Raw genomic sequence first — 17,354 nt, 5'->3', positions numbered from 1 at the left:
ATCCCAGCACTCGGAGGCAGAGACAAGCAGACTTCTGTGAGTTCAAGGCCAGTCTGGTCTACAAGAGCTAGTTCCAGGACAGGCCCCAAAGCTACAGAGAAACCCTGTCTCGAAAAACCAAAAAGGAAAAAAAAAGAGAAAAAAAAAAGAAAAAAAGAGAGAATAAATTATTATTTATTTCATCCTTAATAATGTATGTATGATGAGTGATTGCAGACATGTGAATATCATGGCACACGTGGCAGTCACAGGACAACTTTCAGAAGTTGATTTTTTTCCCACCCTGGATCCCAGGAATAGAATTGCATAGCAAATGCTTTTACCTGCTGAGTCTTTTTTTTTTTTTTTAAAGATTTATATATTATCTTTACAGTGTTCTGCCTGCATGTATCCCTGTAGGCCAGAAGAGGGCACCAGATCTCATTACAGATGGTTGCAAGCCACTATGTGGTTGCTAGGAATCAAACTCAGGACCTCTGGCAGAGTAGCCAGTGCTCTTAACCTCTGAGCCATCTCTCCAGCCCATACCTGCTGAGTCTTATTACTGATTCAGCTATTATTTTCATGAGAAAGAGGTAGGTAAACAAAAGCAAGTTTGACTGGCATGATGGTGTTTGCCTTTAATCCTAGCTCTTGGGCAGCAGAGGCAGGCAGATCTCTGTGAGTTCGAGGCCAGCCTGGTTTAGAGTTCCCAGCCAGCTAAGGCTACATAGTGAGACCTTGTCTAAAAAATCGTGAAATAAGTAAAAAAAATAACAAGTTAATCTACTATCAAATAAAATTAAAATGAATGAAAAGAACACAAAGTGGCTGTGATGGCTTGTAGTTGTGATCCCAGCATTTAGTAAGCTGGGATCACAAGTTCAAGGTCAGTCTGGGCTATGTAGAAAGTTTTAGGCCAGATGAGGCGACAAACAAACAAACAAAACCCCAAATGAAATGAAATGAAACAAAAAGGAATATGGATATCAGAGCAGTGAACTACCACAAAGGGTTATTCTACACTAGAATATTTATACACAAGGTATCTTTGTATTAATAGACTTAATAATTCAGCTCAGATTCATTTCAGTTAGATTTCTAAGTTAAATAACATTTTTTTTTGTTTTGTTTTGCTTTTTTGTTTTTCTTTTTGGTTTTTCAAGACAGGGTTTCTCTGTGTATGGCTGTTCTGGAACTCACTTTATAGACCAGGTTGGCCCTGAACTCACAAAGATCCACCTCCCTCCGCCTCCCGAGTGCTGGGAATAAAGGCGTGCGCCACCATGCCTGGTCACTTTTTTGTTTTTCAAGACAGGGTTTCTCTTTGTAGCTCTTACTGTCCTGGAACTTGCTTCATACTCCAGGCTGGTCTTGAACTCAGATCCGCCTGCCTCTGCCTCCTGGAGTGCTGGGATTAAAGGAGTGTACCACCACTGTCCTGCAACTTTTTGCTCTTTCTGAGGACCCTGGTTCATTTCTCAGTACTGTGTCACCACAGTCTGTAACTCTAGTACTTGTAGGACCCAGCCATGACAAGCTCAATAGAGGCCTGAGTCTCAGTAGTTTACCCTGGTTCCAAAAAAGACCATGTTGGACTCTAGCGTCCAAACACCGAGAAGGAGTCGCCCCCAGAGACCATCTCATACACACAGCCGATGCAAAAGCATGAGGATTTTATTAATTCTGTCATGACAGGGTCCCCCAGCATTCGGGAAGCCGAGGGACCTCGAATAGCTGGTACAGTCTACTTTTAAAGGGGCCACAGAAGCAAGGGAGGTTGTTCTTTGACTATTCTGATTGGCTTATTTGAAAAGACTATTACCAATAATTGACTGGAGAGCTGTTGCCAGATCAGATGAGGTAAGAGGTTATTTTGACCCCGTTTCCCAGGGGACCGAACCAAAACATACGTATATGGGTAATTGTTCAGGAACTGAGTACGTGCAAGTGTAGCTGTTAGGTCCTTGGTTCCCAGGGGAGGAGGGGAAGCACTATGGCACAGAGGCTGAGAGGATTCAGAATTGTCAAAAATGGCTTCAGGATTGTCTTAAAGTCTTACAACCACAAACTGAGACTACCCAGGCACCACCCAGGAACAGACCATCCAAAAGGAAATTCCTAACGTTCCAACCATTGTAGACAGAATCACCTGCCAGCACACATCCATCGCTTTTCACCAGGACACTTCTAGACAGATGTCAGCCAATCAGAGGTCCTGAACCTTAGAACTCCCTCACCCCCACCCTTGCTACCACAAAACCCAACCCCAACTGAGCTTGTGGCTCTCTGGTCATGCCAATATGTTGGACACACGGAGAGACTGAGTTTGCAAACTTGTGTAAAAATAAAGACTCTTTGCTTTTACATACTAGACTCGGTCTCCTGGTTGGTTTTGGGGTGACTCTGTGATCTGGGCATAGCAGTACTAGGAGATCTGATCTTGCCTTCTCACCTCTGTGGGTACCAGGCATGCACATGGTACACACTTCTCTTTGCTGGCAAAACACTGATATGCGTGAAATAAACAAGTCTAAAGATAGTTTCTACAAAAATAAATTGTAGACAGTAGCAAACTTTTGGGATTGACAGGTTAACAGGCTCTTCCTTCTCTGAGGCTATTGACAATTGACGGCGGCTAGGAGAGGGGAAGCCACTGTCTTCAGTGCTGTAGCCCCTGGTGATCCCTCATTTCCAGGGACAGTGGCATAGTAGGCCATGCGGGCAACCCTGGTTAAACTAAGTGGATCACAAAAACTGAACACAGAAAGCCCTGAAAGTGTGAAGGGCAGTGGGCAGGGACTGGCAGGGGTGGGAGTGGCAGGGATTGGCAGGGGTGGGAGTGGCAGGGACTGGCAGGGGTGGTTTTGGCAGGGACTGGCAGGGGTGGTTTTGGCAGGGACTGGCAGGGGTGGGAGTGGCAGGGACTGGCAGGGGTGGGAGTGGCAGAGATTGGCAGGGGTGGGAGTGGCAGGGATTGGCAGGGGTGGGAGTGGCAGGGATTGGCAGGGTGGGAGTGGCAGAGATTGGCAGGGGTGGGAGTGGCAGGGACTGGCAGGGGTGGGAGTGGCAGGGACTGGCAGGGGTGGTTTTGGCAGGGACTGGCAGGGGTGGGATTGGCAGGGATTGGCAGGGGTGGGAGTGGCAGGGATTGGCAGTGGTGGGAGGGATATGAAGGCTATGGAGTGAGCACGGTCAGAATGCATTATACACATGTATGCAATTGCCAAATAATAAATTTAAAAAACAGGTCAACACATAGCCTGTAGGAATATACATTGAGCATAATTTTTTTGAACTTAGTGACAAGATGAACATGCTTGTTAGCAATGTCAAAAAGTTTAAAATTCGGTGGCTGGAGCAATGACTCAGCAGTTACAAGTGAGTAACCCTTTTGCAGAGACCCAGGGTTCGATAACCAGCATCCACATGGAGACGCTACCATCTGCAACTCCAGTTTCAGGGGATCTGATGCCCTAGTCTGGCCTCTTCAGGCAATAGATACACATATGGCTTGCAGGCAAAACAACATTCACATAAAATTTAAAAAATAAATAAAATAAGCCTTTATTTTAAAAGTTGGAGTTTAAACAATTACTAACAATGTTTCTGTAGCTTTAAGCCCCGGTAAGTACAGGCAAATGTACTAAATAACTCAAGTCTGGTAAATGGCATGCAGGCAGCTGACTCAGCTAACTTTGCAAAAAGTAACAGATAACTGCAGAATTGATGATCCTGGTTTTTTTTTAAGTTGACAAATGTTCCAAGGACAGATCTAAAATATTAAATATTAAGTAACACCAGGTGTGATTTAAAATCCAATGACGTGGTGTCAGAGAGATGGCTTAGTGGTTAAGAGCATTTGTTATTCTGGCATAGGCCACAGGCTCAGTTTCCAGCATCCATCCATAACTCCAGTTCCAGGAGATCGGAAACCCTTTTCTTACTTCCCTGGGCACCAGGCAGGCACGTGACGCACATACGTGCACACCGTCAAAGCATTCATACACATACTGGCATACAGTGAAAACAATCATATACATTAAGTAAATCTCAACAGTTGCCATTTTACTAACGGTCGTACTCTAGATCAGCGGGTCTCACCCTGTTAAAAGAGGCTGTGTGGGAGAATGGGATCATGGGGATTTTCAGGCTTTTGTGCACTGAAGAAACATTTTCCTTCTGACCCCCGTCAGGCTCTGTCATCGGTGCTGCTTAGCGTCTTTGTTATTTTCAGAACCAGTGCCTTGGGAGCCGCATAGGCAGCCGAGGTCTAGAGATGGTTAGGTGCTTTTGTGAACAAAGATGTTTGAACTCTGTCGTCAGCACCTTTTAAGCAACTATTAGGGGACATATCCTTAAACAGAGGGCCTGGGATCCAAATCCTAACTCAACCACTTAGGATATGGGGCAAGATCCTTGATTAATCTCCGTGTTTGAGCTTTCTCATGTGTAAAATGAAAATAAAGATATTTTAGGGTTATTGTGAAGAAGCATTAATAGATTCAAAATGCTCAAATGGTACTTGACACACAGAAATTGATCAGTTATTTATTTAGTTAGTTTAGTGATAACTAAGAGCCAATCCTTTTGGGCAAATCTAAAACCATTTCTTGTTATTGTTGTTGTTTTATCTTCCTATCTGGAAAGAAACATAATCCAGATTTGTAATTTATGTTTGAGAATATAGATTTTTTGTAATTTATTTTTATTTTGTACACATAAGTGTTTTTCCTGCATGTATGTCTGTGCAAGGGTGTTGGATTCTGGAGTTACAGACCATTGTGAGCTGCCATGAGTGCTGGGAATTGAACCTGGGCCCTCTGGAAGACCAGTAAGTGCTCTTAACCACTGAGCCATTTCTTCAGCCCCCGAGAATATAGATCTTTTAAAAAGCAGCCTTTCTTCCTGTGTGTGTATGTATGCATGTGTATGTGTGTGTATGCATGTGTATGTGTGTGTATGCATGTGTATGCATGTGTATGTGTGTGTACATGTGTATGTGTGTATGCATGTGTATACGTGTGTATGCATGTGTGTGTATGTGTGTGTATGCATGTGTATGTGTGTGTATGTATGTATGTATATGTGTGGATTATGTATGTCAAGGGTGTGCAGTTGTCCACCGAGGCCAGAGGAGGTCATCAGATGCCCTGGAGCTGGAGTTACCGGCCGTTGCAAGCTACCCAGTGTGGGTACAGGGAACCAAACTCTGGTCCTCTGCAAGAGCAGTGCGTGCTCTTAACCACTGGACCATCTCTCCAGCCCTTAATAGAGGATTTCTTTAAAAAAATTATGTATTTTTCTTATCTTATATACTAACCACAGTTCCCCTTCTCACCCCTCTTCCTGCTCCTCCCCACTCCCCCCCCCCCAACCCATTCCCTATCCACCCCTCAGAAAAGGTAAGGCCTCCGTGGGAGTCGACAAAGCTTGCCACCCTAAGTTGGAACAGGACCAAGCCCCTCCCCACTGCATCAAGGCCAAGCAAGGCATCCCACCACAAAGAAAGGGCTCCAAAAGGTCAGCTCATGCACCTGGGATAGATCCTGGTCCCACTGCCAGGGACTCCCCAAAAATCCAAGCCACATAACTGTCGCCCACATGCAGAGGGCCCAGCTCTGTTCCATGCAGGCTTTACAGCTATCAGTATAGAGTTTGTCGGTTCTATATGCTCATAGTTAGAGTATTAACCAATAGGATTACAGGGCAGAGTCAGTTCAGGCACCCTTTCCTTTACTGCTAGGAATCTTAGCTGGGGTCATCCTTGTGGATTCCTGGGAATTTCCCTAGCACCAAGTTTCTCCAATAGAGAACTTTTTTTTTTAAGTTTATTTATTTATTTATTATGTATACAGTATTCTGCCTGCCCTCAGACAAGAAGAGGGCACCAGATCTCGTTACAGATGGTTGTGAGCCACCATGTGGTTGCTGGGAATTGAACTCAGGACCTCTGGAAGAGCAGTCAGTGTTCTTAACCTCTGCATCATCTCTTCAGCCTCAATACCAGACTTTTTAAAGGTAATATAATCAGTGGTCTAAGAACTGAGATGCCATGTCTTCCCGGTGTTAATATTCCAGATCATCAGAAACACACAAGTATTGGGACAATTATCAGATGACATGAGGAAGCAGAGGCCATTGCACGGGGTTTATTTTACTGACGGCCTCCTGCTTCTGACTCCAGAGTGCTGGGACTAAAGCCACCACACCTGACCTCAGGGTTCTACGTGAATAAGCCTTACCTAGATTCTGATACAATTGATAAGGCCAGTGCTAGAGTCAGCAAAGAAGCGGTAATCAATCATATGACCCAGGATAAGAGATGTTTGCTCAGGGCTGGAGAGATGGCTCAGAGGTTAAGAGCATTGCCTGCTCTTCCAAAAAGCATCATTGCCTGCTCTTCCAAAGGTCCTGAGTTCAATTCCTTGCAACCACCTGGTGGCTCACAGCCATCTGTAATGGAGTCTGGTGCTCTCTTCTGGCCTTCAGGCATACACACAGACAGAATATTGTATACATAATAAATAAAAAAAATCAAAAAGAAACATTTAAAAAAAAGAGAGATGTTTGCTCATTCATGTCCTCTGTTAGTTCACACATGATTAAAGAGTGGTAATATTTTGTCTTAATTCATCGCAACCATAGAGTAATTTACCAGATATAAGCATTCTGTGCAAGTATTTATTTTAAGCAGGTCGCTAAGGCTTAATTGTGAGTTCCAGGCTAGCCAAGGTTATACAGTGAGTGAGACCTGTATTAAACAGCAGCAACAACAACAGCCCATAAACAAAGAACCTACAGCTGGAATAAGGCTCGTAGGAAAAATGAGAGCACCCCCCCCCCCACGGACCCCTGACAGAAGCTTGTATAGTGCAAGAGTTGCATTCTGGATTGGCAGATGCTCAGTGGGAAAGGCACTTGCCACACAAGCTTGAGAGCCTGAGTTCAGATGTCTGGAGCACACAGAAACCCGGATGTGGTCTCAGTGCTCCTCAGACGGAACGGGAGGTGGGGACAGGAGAGGCCCAGCCAGCCTCCTGTGTGCAAGCGAGGAATGATGCAAGAGGGGCGGTATCAAACGAGGCAGAAGGAGATGACTGTCCTCTGACCAACACCTGCACACCACAGCACATGTAGACCTGTGCACCATTGTCGCAAACACATTTTGGGGTGACTTCTGTTACAGTCCCGCCAAGATGGGTTCGTATGTTCCAGGGTGGGGGCGTGAGGATTAGAAATGTTAGGTAGGAGGAACGGAGATACGAAAGAAATACAGAGACACAGGATAGTGCCAGGAGGGCAACTCAGTGAATGCTGAATTCGCCCGCATTCATTTTCCCTAGGTTTATATACCCCATCCCAAAGTGGGAGAAGAAGGCAAAAGATTGCTTTAACATGACACAAAGGACAACCAGAACAGTTACTGGCTTCAGTACTTGAGACATCAAGCCATTATTTCCTGAGTAAAGCATTTGAAGTTTTTTTTTTTAATTTATTTATTTTACATATATAGTGTTCTGGGCACCAGATCTCATTATAGATGGGTGTGAGCCATCATGTAGTTGCTGGGAATTGAACTCAGGACCTCTAGAACAGCAGTCAGTTCTCTTAACCTCTGAGCCATCTCTCCAGCCCGCATTTGAAGTTTTGGGTGAGATATGCAGCGAATACACCCTAGACCAACTAGCTATCTTGTAGGCTGCCAATCCCTATGTCAAACCTCCTATTTTAAAAAGAAGGGTCAGGAATAGGCTTAAATTCTCTGACCTTTAGTGGAGGTGGAGCAGATCCAGCTCTATGGACCATCTTAATGTCCAAAACACCAAGTAACCACACCCTAGGTCAGGATGTGTTATTTGTAGCCACACCTGTGGTCAACCACTTTGAAAGAATAAAATAAGCTCAGACTCTCTGACCTTTTGTTAAAGTGGAAAAGACTCACATCTGTGTGCCTCAACACACCATAGTATACGTACGTGGTCACCGTAGCATATGTACACCTGCTCACTATAGCACATGTACACCTGCTCACAGTAGCACATGTACACCTGCTAACCATAGCACATGTACACCTGCTCACTGTAGCACATGTACACCTGCTCACCGTAGCACATGTACACCTGCTCACCATAGCACATGTACACCTGCTCACCGTAACACACGTACACCTGCTCACAGTAGCACATGTACACCTGCTCACCGTAGCACATTTTCACCTGCTCACAGTAACACATGTACACCTGCTCACAGTAGCACATGTACACCTGCTCATCGTAGCACATGTACACCTGCTCACCGTAGCACATATACACCTGCTCACAGTAGCACATGTACACCTGCTCACCATAGCACATGTACACCTGCTCACCATAACACACGTACACCTGCTCACAGTAGCACATGTACAATCTGCTCACCATAGCACATGTACACCTGTTCACCGTAGCACATGTACACCCGCTCACCGTAGCACATGTACACCTGCTAACCGTAGCACATGTACACCCGCTCACAGTAGCACGTGTACACCTGCTCACCGTAGCACATGTACACCTGCTCAACATAGCACATGTACACCTGCTCACAGTAGCACGTGTACACCTGCTCACAGTAGCGCATGTACACCTGCTCACCGTAGCACATTTTCACCTGCTCACAGTAACACATGTACACCTGCTCACAGTAGCACATGTACACCTGCTCATCGTAGCACATGTACACCTGCTCACCGTAGCACATATACACCTGCTCACAGTAGTACATGTACACCTGCTCACCATAGCACATGTACACTTATTTCATTTCTGTGGTGTGTGTGTGTGTGTGTGTGTAGGTGTACTAGGGATTGAAGCTAGGGCCTTGCAAATGCTAGACAAGTACTCTACCACTGAGTGTTTGCCCCAGTCCTCTTTTAAATTTTCTTTGTGAGATAGGGTCTTACCAACTCCCTCAGGTTTGCCTTTGTCTTAGTTAGGATTTTTTTATTGCTGTGACGAGACATCTTGACCACGGCAAGTCTTTTTTTTTTTTTTGGTTTTTCGAGACAGGGTTTCTCTGTAGCTTTGGAGCCTGTCCTGGAACTCCCTTTGTAGACCAGGCTGGCCTCGAACTCATAGAGATCCGCCTGCCTCTGCCTCCCGAGTGCTGGGATTACAGGCGTGTGCCACCACCGCCTGGCGACCACGGCAAGTCTTATAAATAAAAACATTTAACTGAGGTGGCTGGCTTACAGCTTCAGAGGTTCAGTCCACTATCATCAAGATGGGGAACATGGCTGCTGCAGGCAGATGTGGTGCTGGAGTTGACTCAGAGGCAACAGGAAGTTGACTGTCACAGTGAAGCTTGAGAAGAGAGACCTCAAAGCCCACTCCCACATGAACACCTTCTCCAATAAGGCCACTTAATAGTGCCACTCTCTTTGGGTACCATTTCCTTTCAAACCACCACAGCCTTGGAATCATTCTGTAACACTGGTAGTTTTCAACCCTGTGATTTTCCTGTCTCAGCCTTCTGAGTCCTTGGATTACAGGTCTGTGCAACCATTCACATCCTGACCTTCCCACTGACTTCTCGGTCCATCTCCAGACACATGGCTCTCCACTTTAAACTTTTAATAAAGAGCCACTGCCACCTTCAGGACCAAGCCATAGATGCCTTACATGTTTCATCCCAAGTCTTGTGCCTGGTATCTGCGAATCTGAGAGCTATGGCCTGAGCATCATGCTTTGCTTAGGAGCAAGAGTAGTGGCTGAGGGTGTAGCTCAGTTGGTTGAGGGTTTGCCTAGCATGCATGAAACCCTGAATTTAGTCCCTCGTACCAAACCAAACAAAAATCTGCTGGTGCATACCTGTAATCCCAGCTCTTGGGTCAGCATCAGCTACATGGCAAATTCGAGGCCAACTTGGCTACACAAGAGCCTGTCTCAATTCCGGACAAAAAAGCAAGGATGGAAGGGAAACTCCAACTTGACCTCCTTTCCCAGCCCTCGTCCCAGCTCTTCTCTTTAGAGATCACAGGATTAAACAAACGAGTGGCTGTTTTTCTTACTAGTGAGATATTGATGGCCTTGCCCTCTTGCTGAGGAAGATGGCACTCCCTAACAGGGCTCCGATTCTAGTTGGCTGTGATTTCCATCTTGGATTCTGGAAAGGCATGGCTTCCACTCTAATGAAATTCACCTGAGCAGCTAATTGCATTCCTTTGATTTTAGCATCTCTTCGACAGATGAGCGGAATGAGTTTGGCATTATATCCACAACTTCTAAGAAGATGGTTTCTAAATTGACAATGCAATAAAAGATAAAAATTATTATTTTTAGTTTCTTGAACCTTCCAAAGTAATTTATTTTTTTATCTACCAGGCTGTGGGACTGAATGGAGGTGACAGGAGCTATTGAAAATTGTGTATAGTAGGGACTGAAGAAATGGTTCAGCAGTTAAGAGCACATACTGCTCTTCCAAAAGACCCCAGTTTGATTCCCAGCACTCATGCGGGTGGCTCACAAACACCTGTAACTCAAGCTCCAGGGGCATCTGTGTACATACCTACACAGAGATACACATAATGAAAAAAGAGAGATAGAAAATAGCACACAGTGAATCCTTACACAGAATTCAGGGAGCCCCCAGAGACAAACAGAACTTATTAAGTATATGCAGTGTTCAGAGATCAGTGAACGGGGGTCAGGAGACCCATGTGGTCACTGAAAATTCCTGCTCTTGCCTGGAAACAGACTGTTTGTGTTTTAATCAGGGTTTCCTTTGTTTGTTTGTTTGTTTGTTTGTTTTTCCAGACAGAATTTCTTGCACAGCTCTGGCTGTCCTGGAATTCACTCAATAGACCAGGCTGGCCTTGAACTCAGAGACCCGCCAGCCCGGGCAACTGAGTGCTGGAATTAAAGGCACGTGACACCTTGCCGAACTTTAACCAGGGTTTCTTTTTTTTTTAATATTTATTTATTTATTATGTATACAATATTCTGTCTGTGTGTATGCCTGCAGGCTAGAAGAGGGCACCAGATCCCATTACAGATGGTTGTGAGCCACCATGTGGTTGCTGGGAATTGAACTCAGGACCTTTGGAAGAGCAGGCAATGCTCTTAACCTCTGAGCCATCTCTCCAGCCCTAACCAGGGTTTCTGATTGTTTTGATTAAATACTAAAGACTGGCTTAGTTACTTCTGTATTGCTGTGAAGAGACACCATGACCAAGACGGCGTACAGAAAGAAGTGTTTATTGGGACTTATAGTTTCAGAGGAGAGTCTATGACCGTCAGGGCAGGGGGCAGGGCAGGAGGCAGGCAGACTGGTGCTAGAGCAATAGCTGAGAACTTGCATCCTGAGACAACAACCACGAGGCGGAGAGATAGCCAACAGGGAATGGCGTGGCCTCTGGAAACCCTCAAAGTCTGTCTACAGTGACACACCTCCTCTAACAAGGCCTCACCTCCAGCTCCTTCTCAATCAGTTTTACAACTAAGGACCAGATACTCAACCACATGAACTTATGGGGACCATTCTCACTCAAAGCACCACAATTACCAAGGCAACTTCTAAAGGTAAATATTTAGTTTCGTTTGTGGTTCCAGGGGCTTGTATCCTCTATGGGGTGGGATGGGCGGGGGAGTAGGGTGAAGGTGTGGCAGCTGAGAACCCATATCTGGAACTGCAAATAGGAGGCAAAGAACACACTGAGGATGGCGTGAGTCTTTTGAAACCTTACAGCCCACCTCTATCTCCCCCAACAGGGTCACACCTCTTAATCTTTACCAAGCAGTTGCACCAGCTAGGGACCAAGGATTCAAACATATGAGCCTATGGGGGCCATTCTCATTCAAAGGGGCATAGTTTACAAATATAGGACATTGACGTACATAAATATTAGGTAATAAAGTAGAGTTTCAGATAAGTAAGAACCAACGTTTTAATACTTTTTAATAGTCTTCAAATTGAATAGAAATTTGCTAGGTTGACATTTTTCATAACCAGTGTATAACAGCTATTTTTCTTCTTAGTGTGGTACATGCTTGAATATTTTTCTTGAATATGTTACCTATGATTGTCTTTTTTTTAAGATTTATTTTATTTTATGTGTATGGGTGTTTTGTCTGAGTGTGTGTATGTGCCTGGTTCCCGTGGAGTTCAGAAGATGTTGGATCCCATCATCCTGGAGTTGAATTGGAGTTATGGATGGTTGTGAGCCACCATGTGGGTGCTTGCAATTGAAACTGGATCTTCTGCAAGAGCAGGAAGTTCTCTTAGTCACTGAGACGTCTCTTCAGCCCTTGATTGCAGTTCTGTATATATTCGATATACAGGCTTGGGTTTGGTTATATATTATACATTATTATAAGGTCCTATAAATTTTGTTATTGTCTACATTTTTAGTTTTTTCACATATCTTTATAGCAACATTGTTCACAGAAATGTAATGCAAACTATATTTTGATTTTTACTTCTGCTTGTAGTATTTGTTTTAGTTTATATATACTATATATACTAAATACTATATATACCATATATATGAGCAAATATATACCACACACATATATGTATATATGACAGTATATATACATATGTATGATAGTAGACACACACATATTTGAGACAGGATCTCCTGTACCTAGGATTACTTTGAACTCAATATGTAACTGAGAATTACATTGAGCTCCCGATCCTCCTCCCAAATGCTGGGATTATAGGTATATGCCATTTAGCTGCAGTTTAACCTTAAAAAAAATAGCTAGTAAATTGTCAGATGCTATGTTGCTGGTGTTTTGGTGTTTTGATGCTATTGGTGACTTGTGGTTTCATCACATCTATTGGAAGGTGGAAGCACAAATCTTTGTGAAGGCCCTGTCTCGTAAGACCATCATCGTCTTGGAGGCAGCCCTTCGACACTATCAAGTCCACGATGGCTTGTTGGGTGTGGTGGCATGTGCCTCAACCACAGCTCTCAGGAGCCTATTTGAGTTCCATGCCAGCCAGTGCTATACAGGAAGAGTTTTTTTTTTTTTTTTTTTTTTTTACAGAATAATAAACACCTTTAGTACATGAGCTATGATGGATGGTTTATTTGCCTTTCGGGCTTTGATCTTCCTCAGATAGAACGCCAGCTCCCTGCCTTCTAGCACATAGCCATCGGCTCTGCCACACTGGCCTGGTCTTGAGGCGATACAGGCCAGAAGCTTGCCCTGCTGGAACTGCTCCTCCAGAAGACTGCTAATCTTGGCATTCTTTTTCCTTTCATCGTATTTCTTCTGAATTTTCTTTGATCGTTTTTTGTTTAATATTTCTTCCTCCTCAGGAGTCAGCTTGGCCCCCTTCTTGCGGCCCAGGGGCAGTGCATAGTGGGACTCGTACCACTGTCGGTACGGGGTGCTGTCAATGAGCACGATGCAGTTCTTGACCAGAGTCTTGGTGCGGACCAGCTCGTTATTGGACGCATTGTAGAAGAGTTTTGAAAACAATCCGAAGGCAAAGATCCAAGAGCCAGGAGAAAGAAAGCATCCCCCTGGACCAGCAGAGGCTCATCTCTACAGCAAGCCGCTGGAAGATAGTCATATTCTTTCTGGCTACAACATCTAGGAAGCTGACTCCACTTGTCCTCCCCCTGAGGGATGGCTGGTAATTTATCAGTCTACACTCCCTGTGGGCATCTACTCTACAATATAGTCAATTTCCCTGACTTGAGTTTAGAAATTATGTATTTCGGTAATAGCTGAGCCTCTGTTAAAAATGTTGAGAAAGGGATTGGAGAGATGACTTAGAGGGTAAGAGCACTGACTGCTCTTCCAGAGGTTCTGAGTTCAATTCCCAGCAACCACATGGTTCACAACCATTCATAATGAGATCTGGCGCCCTCTTCTGGCATGCAGGCACACGTGCAGGCAGAACACTATAATAAATAGACATAAAAAGTTGATAAAGGTTTTATTGCATAGTGAACATAAAAAAGAAAAAGATAAATTAGTCAGGTGGTTGTAGCGCATGCCTTTAATCCCAGCACTCGGGAGGCAGAGGCAGTCAAATCTCTGAGTTCAAAGCCAGCCTGATCTACAGAGTGAGTTCCAGAACATCCAGGGCTACGTAGAAAAATCCTTTCTTAAAAAACAAATAGAATCTTATCAATATATCTACTTAGTTATATATATATATGTATATATGCATATATATAAAACTAAGCATAATATATATATATATATATATATATATTAACATTCATAGTCAAAAGTTGAAAACCCCGGGTGATAGTCTACATTCTTCTATAGCAAATCTTCAGTATTTGGTAGCTTGCTGTTACAGTTCATCCTGTTTTAGACTAACTACCTTGCAAGTCTGCGAGGGTCACACGTGGCTGGCAGCATTAGAGAGCACAGAAAATCTACATTCGGATTACTCCATTATGTACACATGAATGCTGTTGTTCCTTTTCCTCTATGCCTACCTACCAGGCTGACTGTTTCCATACAGACAGCTGCAGAGACTGTTCGCCTTCACCTCCACCCTTTCTACAGTTAAGGAGTCATTATAGGTTTTACTTTCAATAGTGTCTTTAATGCATGAGGGATGCTACACAGCCAACATTTCCAAGGACTTGCCATACCCAGAGCGCTATGAAAATACATATCAGCTCGTGATCTCAAGCTAATTCAGTGTCCTTATGATTTACTTTTATGACTGATGCTTTTTATTTTTTTCAAAGGTTTATTTACTTGTTATGTATACAGTGTCCTGTGTGTCTGTACGCCTGCATGCCAGAAGAGGGCACCAGATCTCATTGTAGATGGTTGTAAGCCACCGTGTGGTGACTGGGAATTGAACTCAGAAGAGCAGCCAGTGCTCTTAACCTCTGAGCCATCACTCCAGCCCCATTGCTGATGTTTTATAAGTGGGGAAGCTGACATTTATGTGGTCGTGGAGTTTGCCTAAAGTCATACAGTTGTAGGGCCTACAGTTCAGTGAAGACTCTGATTCAAGATCCATGATCTTTGATTTTCGACTTGGTAAGCACAGTATATATGTGGAAAAATGAATAGATAATTGTCTGTCAAATTATAAAGCCTACAGTAACCACACCAGGACAAAGATGGTCTGTAGAATTCTAGCCCACCTCTTACCAACCTTAGCTCCCCTTGTATAGGGATTCTGCAGGTCGAGTTTGTCACACTCTATAGAAACCAATTCCTGAGTTTTTGTTAAAAAAACTTTAAAAAGTTCAGATTTAATTAATTTATTATTGTGTGAGTATGGTGTGTGTGTGGATGTAGGCTTGAGTGTCACAGCACAGGAGTGGAGGTCAGAGGGCAACTTTCAGGACCAGTTCTCTCCTTCTGCTGTGCTCCGAGGACTGGAGTCCCCTCAGCAGGCCTGTGCATTTCTCCTGGCTGGCACATGCCCTGGCCTCTGAGTTTCTTTTCTTTTATCTCTTACATGTGCATTCCCTCTATTTTTCCCCACTTTTTTCTAAACATTTACTTATTTAGTATGGATGTGGGTGTGTGTGAGGATGTGGCTTTGGATGCGCTGCAGCAGGTGTGTGAAGGCCAGAGGAGGACACCTTGTCGGGGTCGATTCTCTCCGTTAGGGACTGAACTGAGACGGGCAGGCTTGGAGGTGAGTACCTTTTCCCCTTGAGCCTCTCTTTAACCCCAAATGGCTCGTTTTCCTAACACAGTGCATTTAGGTTCATCTGTATTGTTGCCTGCAGTTCGTTTCTTTCCCCAACTCACTGCATCTTAGTTCCTTGCAGTGAAATACGAGAAGCCCCTATGCACTTGTCAACACTTATTGCCAGCCGTTTGGTTTCAGCTGTTGTAGGGTTTTCTTACCATGGTTTGACTTTTTCCATTTTCGCATGCAGTTGACCCCTCTCATGACATTAAACACTGGTTATTTGGATTTTTTCCTTAGTTAGGGGCCTATCTGAATCCGCTTTCCTCCTCCTCCCCCTCTTCCTCTTCTCCTGCGGTGTTGATGATCAGACTATTTTATTCTCACACATGCTAGCGTTCTACCACTGAACTCTTTTTTCCCCCCTCGAATCTTTTTCTTTCTTTCTTTCTGTTTTTTTTTTTTTTTTGGTTTTTCGAGACAGGGTTTCTCTGTGGCTTTGGAGCCTGTCCTGGAACTAGCTCTTGTAGACCAGGCTGGTCTCGAACTCCCAGAGATCCGCCTGCCTCTGCCTCCCGAGTACTGGGATTAAAGGCGTGCGCCACCATCGCCTGCTCGAATCTTTTTCTTGTATTAAAATTCTTTATATAGTCTGAATGCAAGGCCTTTCCTGGTTCTACATATTGCAGCCTAAGGCTTGCTTTTTGTCTGCTGCTGTTGAAACTATGTCTTTCCCAGACTGGCTTTGATCTCCAGACCCTCTGGTTTTGTTCTTTTTGTGGTGTGTGAGTGTGTGTGTGTGTGTGTGTGTGTGTGACAGAGAAAGAGAGAGAGAGGATGAGAGAGATAGATAGATAGATATAGATAGATAGATAGATAGATAGATAGATAGATAAATAGATAGAGATATATTTTAAGAACGTGGGATTTTTGCCTGCCAGTACATCAACATACCGCCTGCACGCCTTGTGAGGCCGGAAGAGGATAGTCCGATATCTGGAACCGGGGTTACAGATGGCTGTGAGCCACCACGTGGGCACCGGGAGCTGAACCTGAATGCTTTGCAAGAACAAGTGCTCTTAACCACTAAGCCATCTTTCTAGCCCTATATTTGACTTTTAATGTGGGTTATTTATGTGTGTTGGGCATTTAATCTAGGGCCATATGCTTGCTAGGCAAGTGTTCTACCACTGAGCTGCATCCACAAACCTGAAAATCCTTGATAAAAAAAAATTTATTAACTTTGTTGAACTCTTCTTAACTGTTGTATTTTGTCTACAAATTGTATTTGCAGTGTGCATACATCATTATACCATATGTGAAAAGAATATCTTAAAAATACTTTGTATTTATGAAATTGTGTGTGAGTGCGCTGGTCTGCAGAGGCCAGAACAGGGTGGGATCCCCTGGAACTGGAGTTCCAGGAGGTTAGGAACCTCTTGACGTGGGCGCTGGGAATGGCACTCTGGCGTTCTGGTTCTCAGCAAACTGAACTGCTGAGCCAGGTCTTAAGTAACCTTCAGAAAAGGATACTTTGTTTCTACTAATCTTTAGTCCTTTTATTTTTCTTACCCTTCTGCAACAACAATGGGCACACTTGCAATCTGTACCAGTAGGATGTCCAGCGTCAGCCAACGCCATCTGGAGGGCTGGTTTTCTGGTGGAAGGTCCGTAGTAGGATGCGGAGACTCCAGTTCCAGATCTGGACGCTGCGGCTTTTCTAGTCTGCAGCGCCTCTTGGTTACCGAGCAACGGCGTCA

At 44.3% G+C, this 17,354-nt stretch overlaps 1 protein-coding gene across 1 annotated transcript; it reads right to left on the bottom strand.

Moving 5' to 3' along the window:
• Positions 1 to 13,007: 13,007 nt before the first annotated feature.
• Positions 13,008 to 17,235, bottom strand: LOC121439931 (40S ribosomal protein S8-like). The gene is made up of 2 exons (XM_041640562.1): positions 17,205 to 17,235; positions 13,008 to 13,495 (listed from the first exon to the last, which is right to left on the bottom strand). Exons 1-2 carry the CDS (start codon positions 17,233 to 17,235, stop codon positions 13,008 to 13,010), a joined length of 519 nt encoding a protein of 172 aa, XP_041496496.1.
• Positions 17,236 to 17,354: the final 119 nt, after the last annotated feature.

Source organism: Microtus oregoni, unplaced genomic scaffold, assembly GCF_018167655.1.
Source record: "Microtus oregoni isolate MIOR12 unplaced genomic scaffold, Mior012 000064F_ref0000363, whole genome shotgun sequence".
NCBI lineage: Eukaryota > Metazoa > Chordata > Mammalia > Rodentia > Cricetidae > Microtus > Microtus oregoni.
The sequence above is the reverse complement of the archived record's forward strand: the minus strand, read 5'-3'. Positions and strand labels throughout refer to the sequence as shown.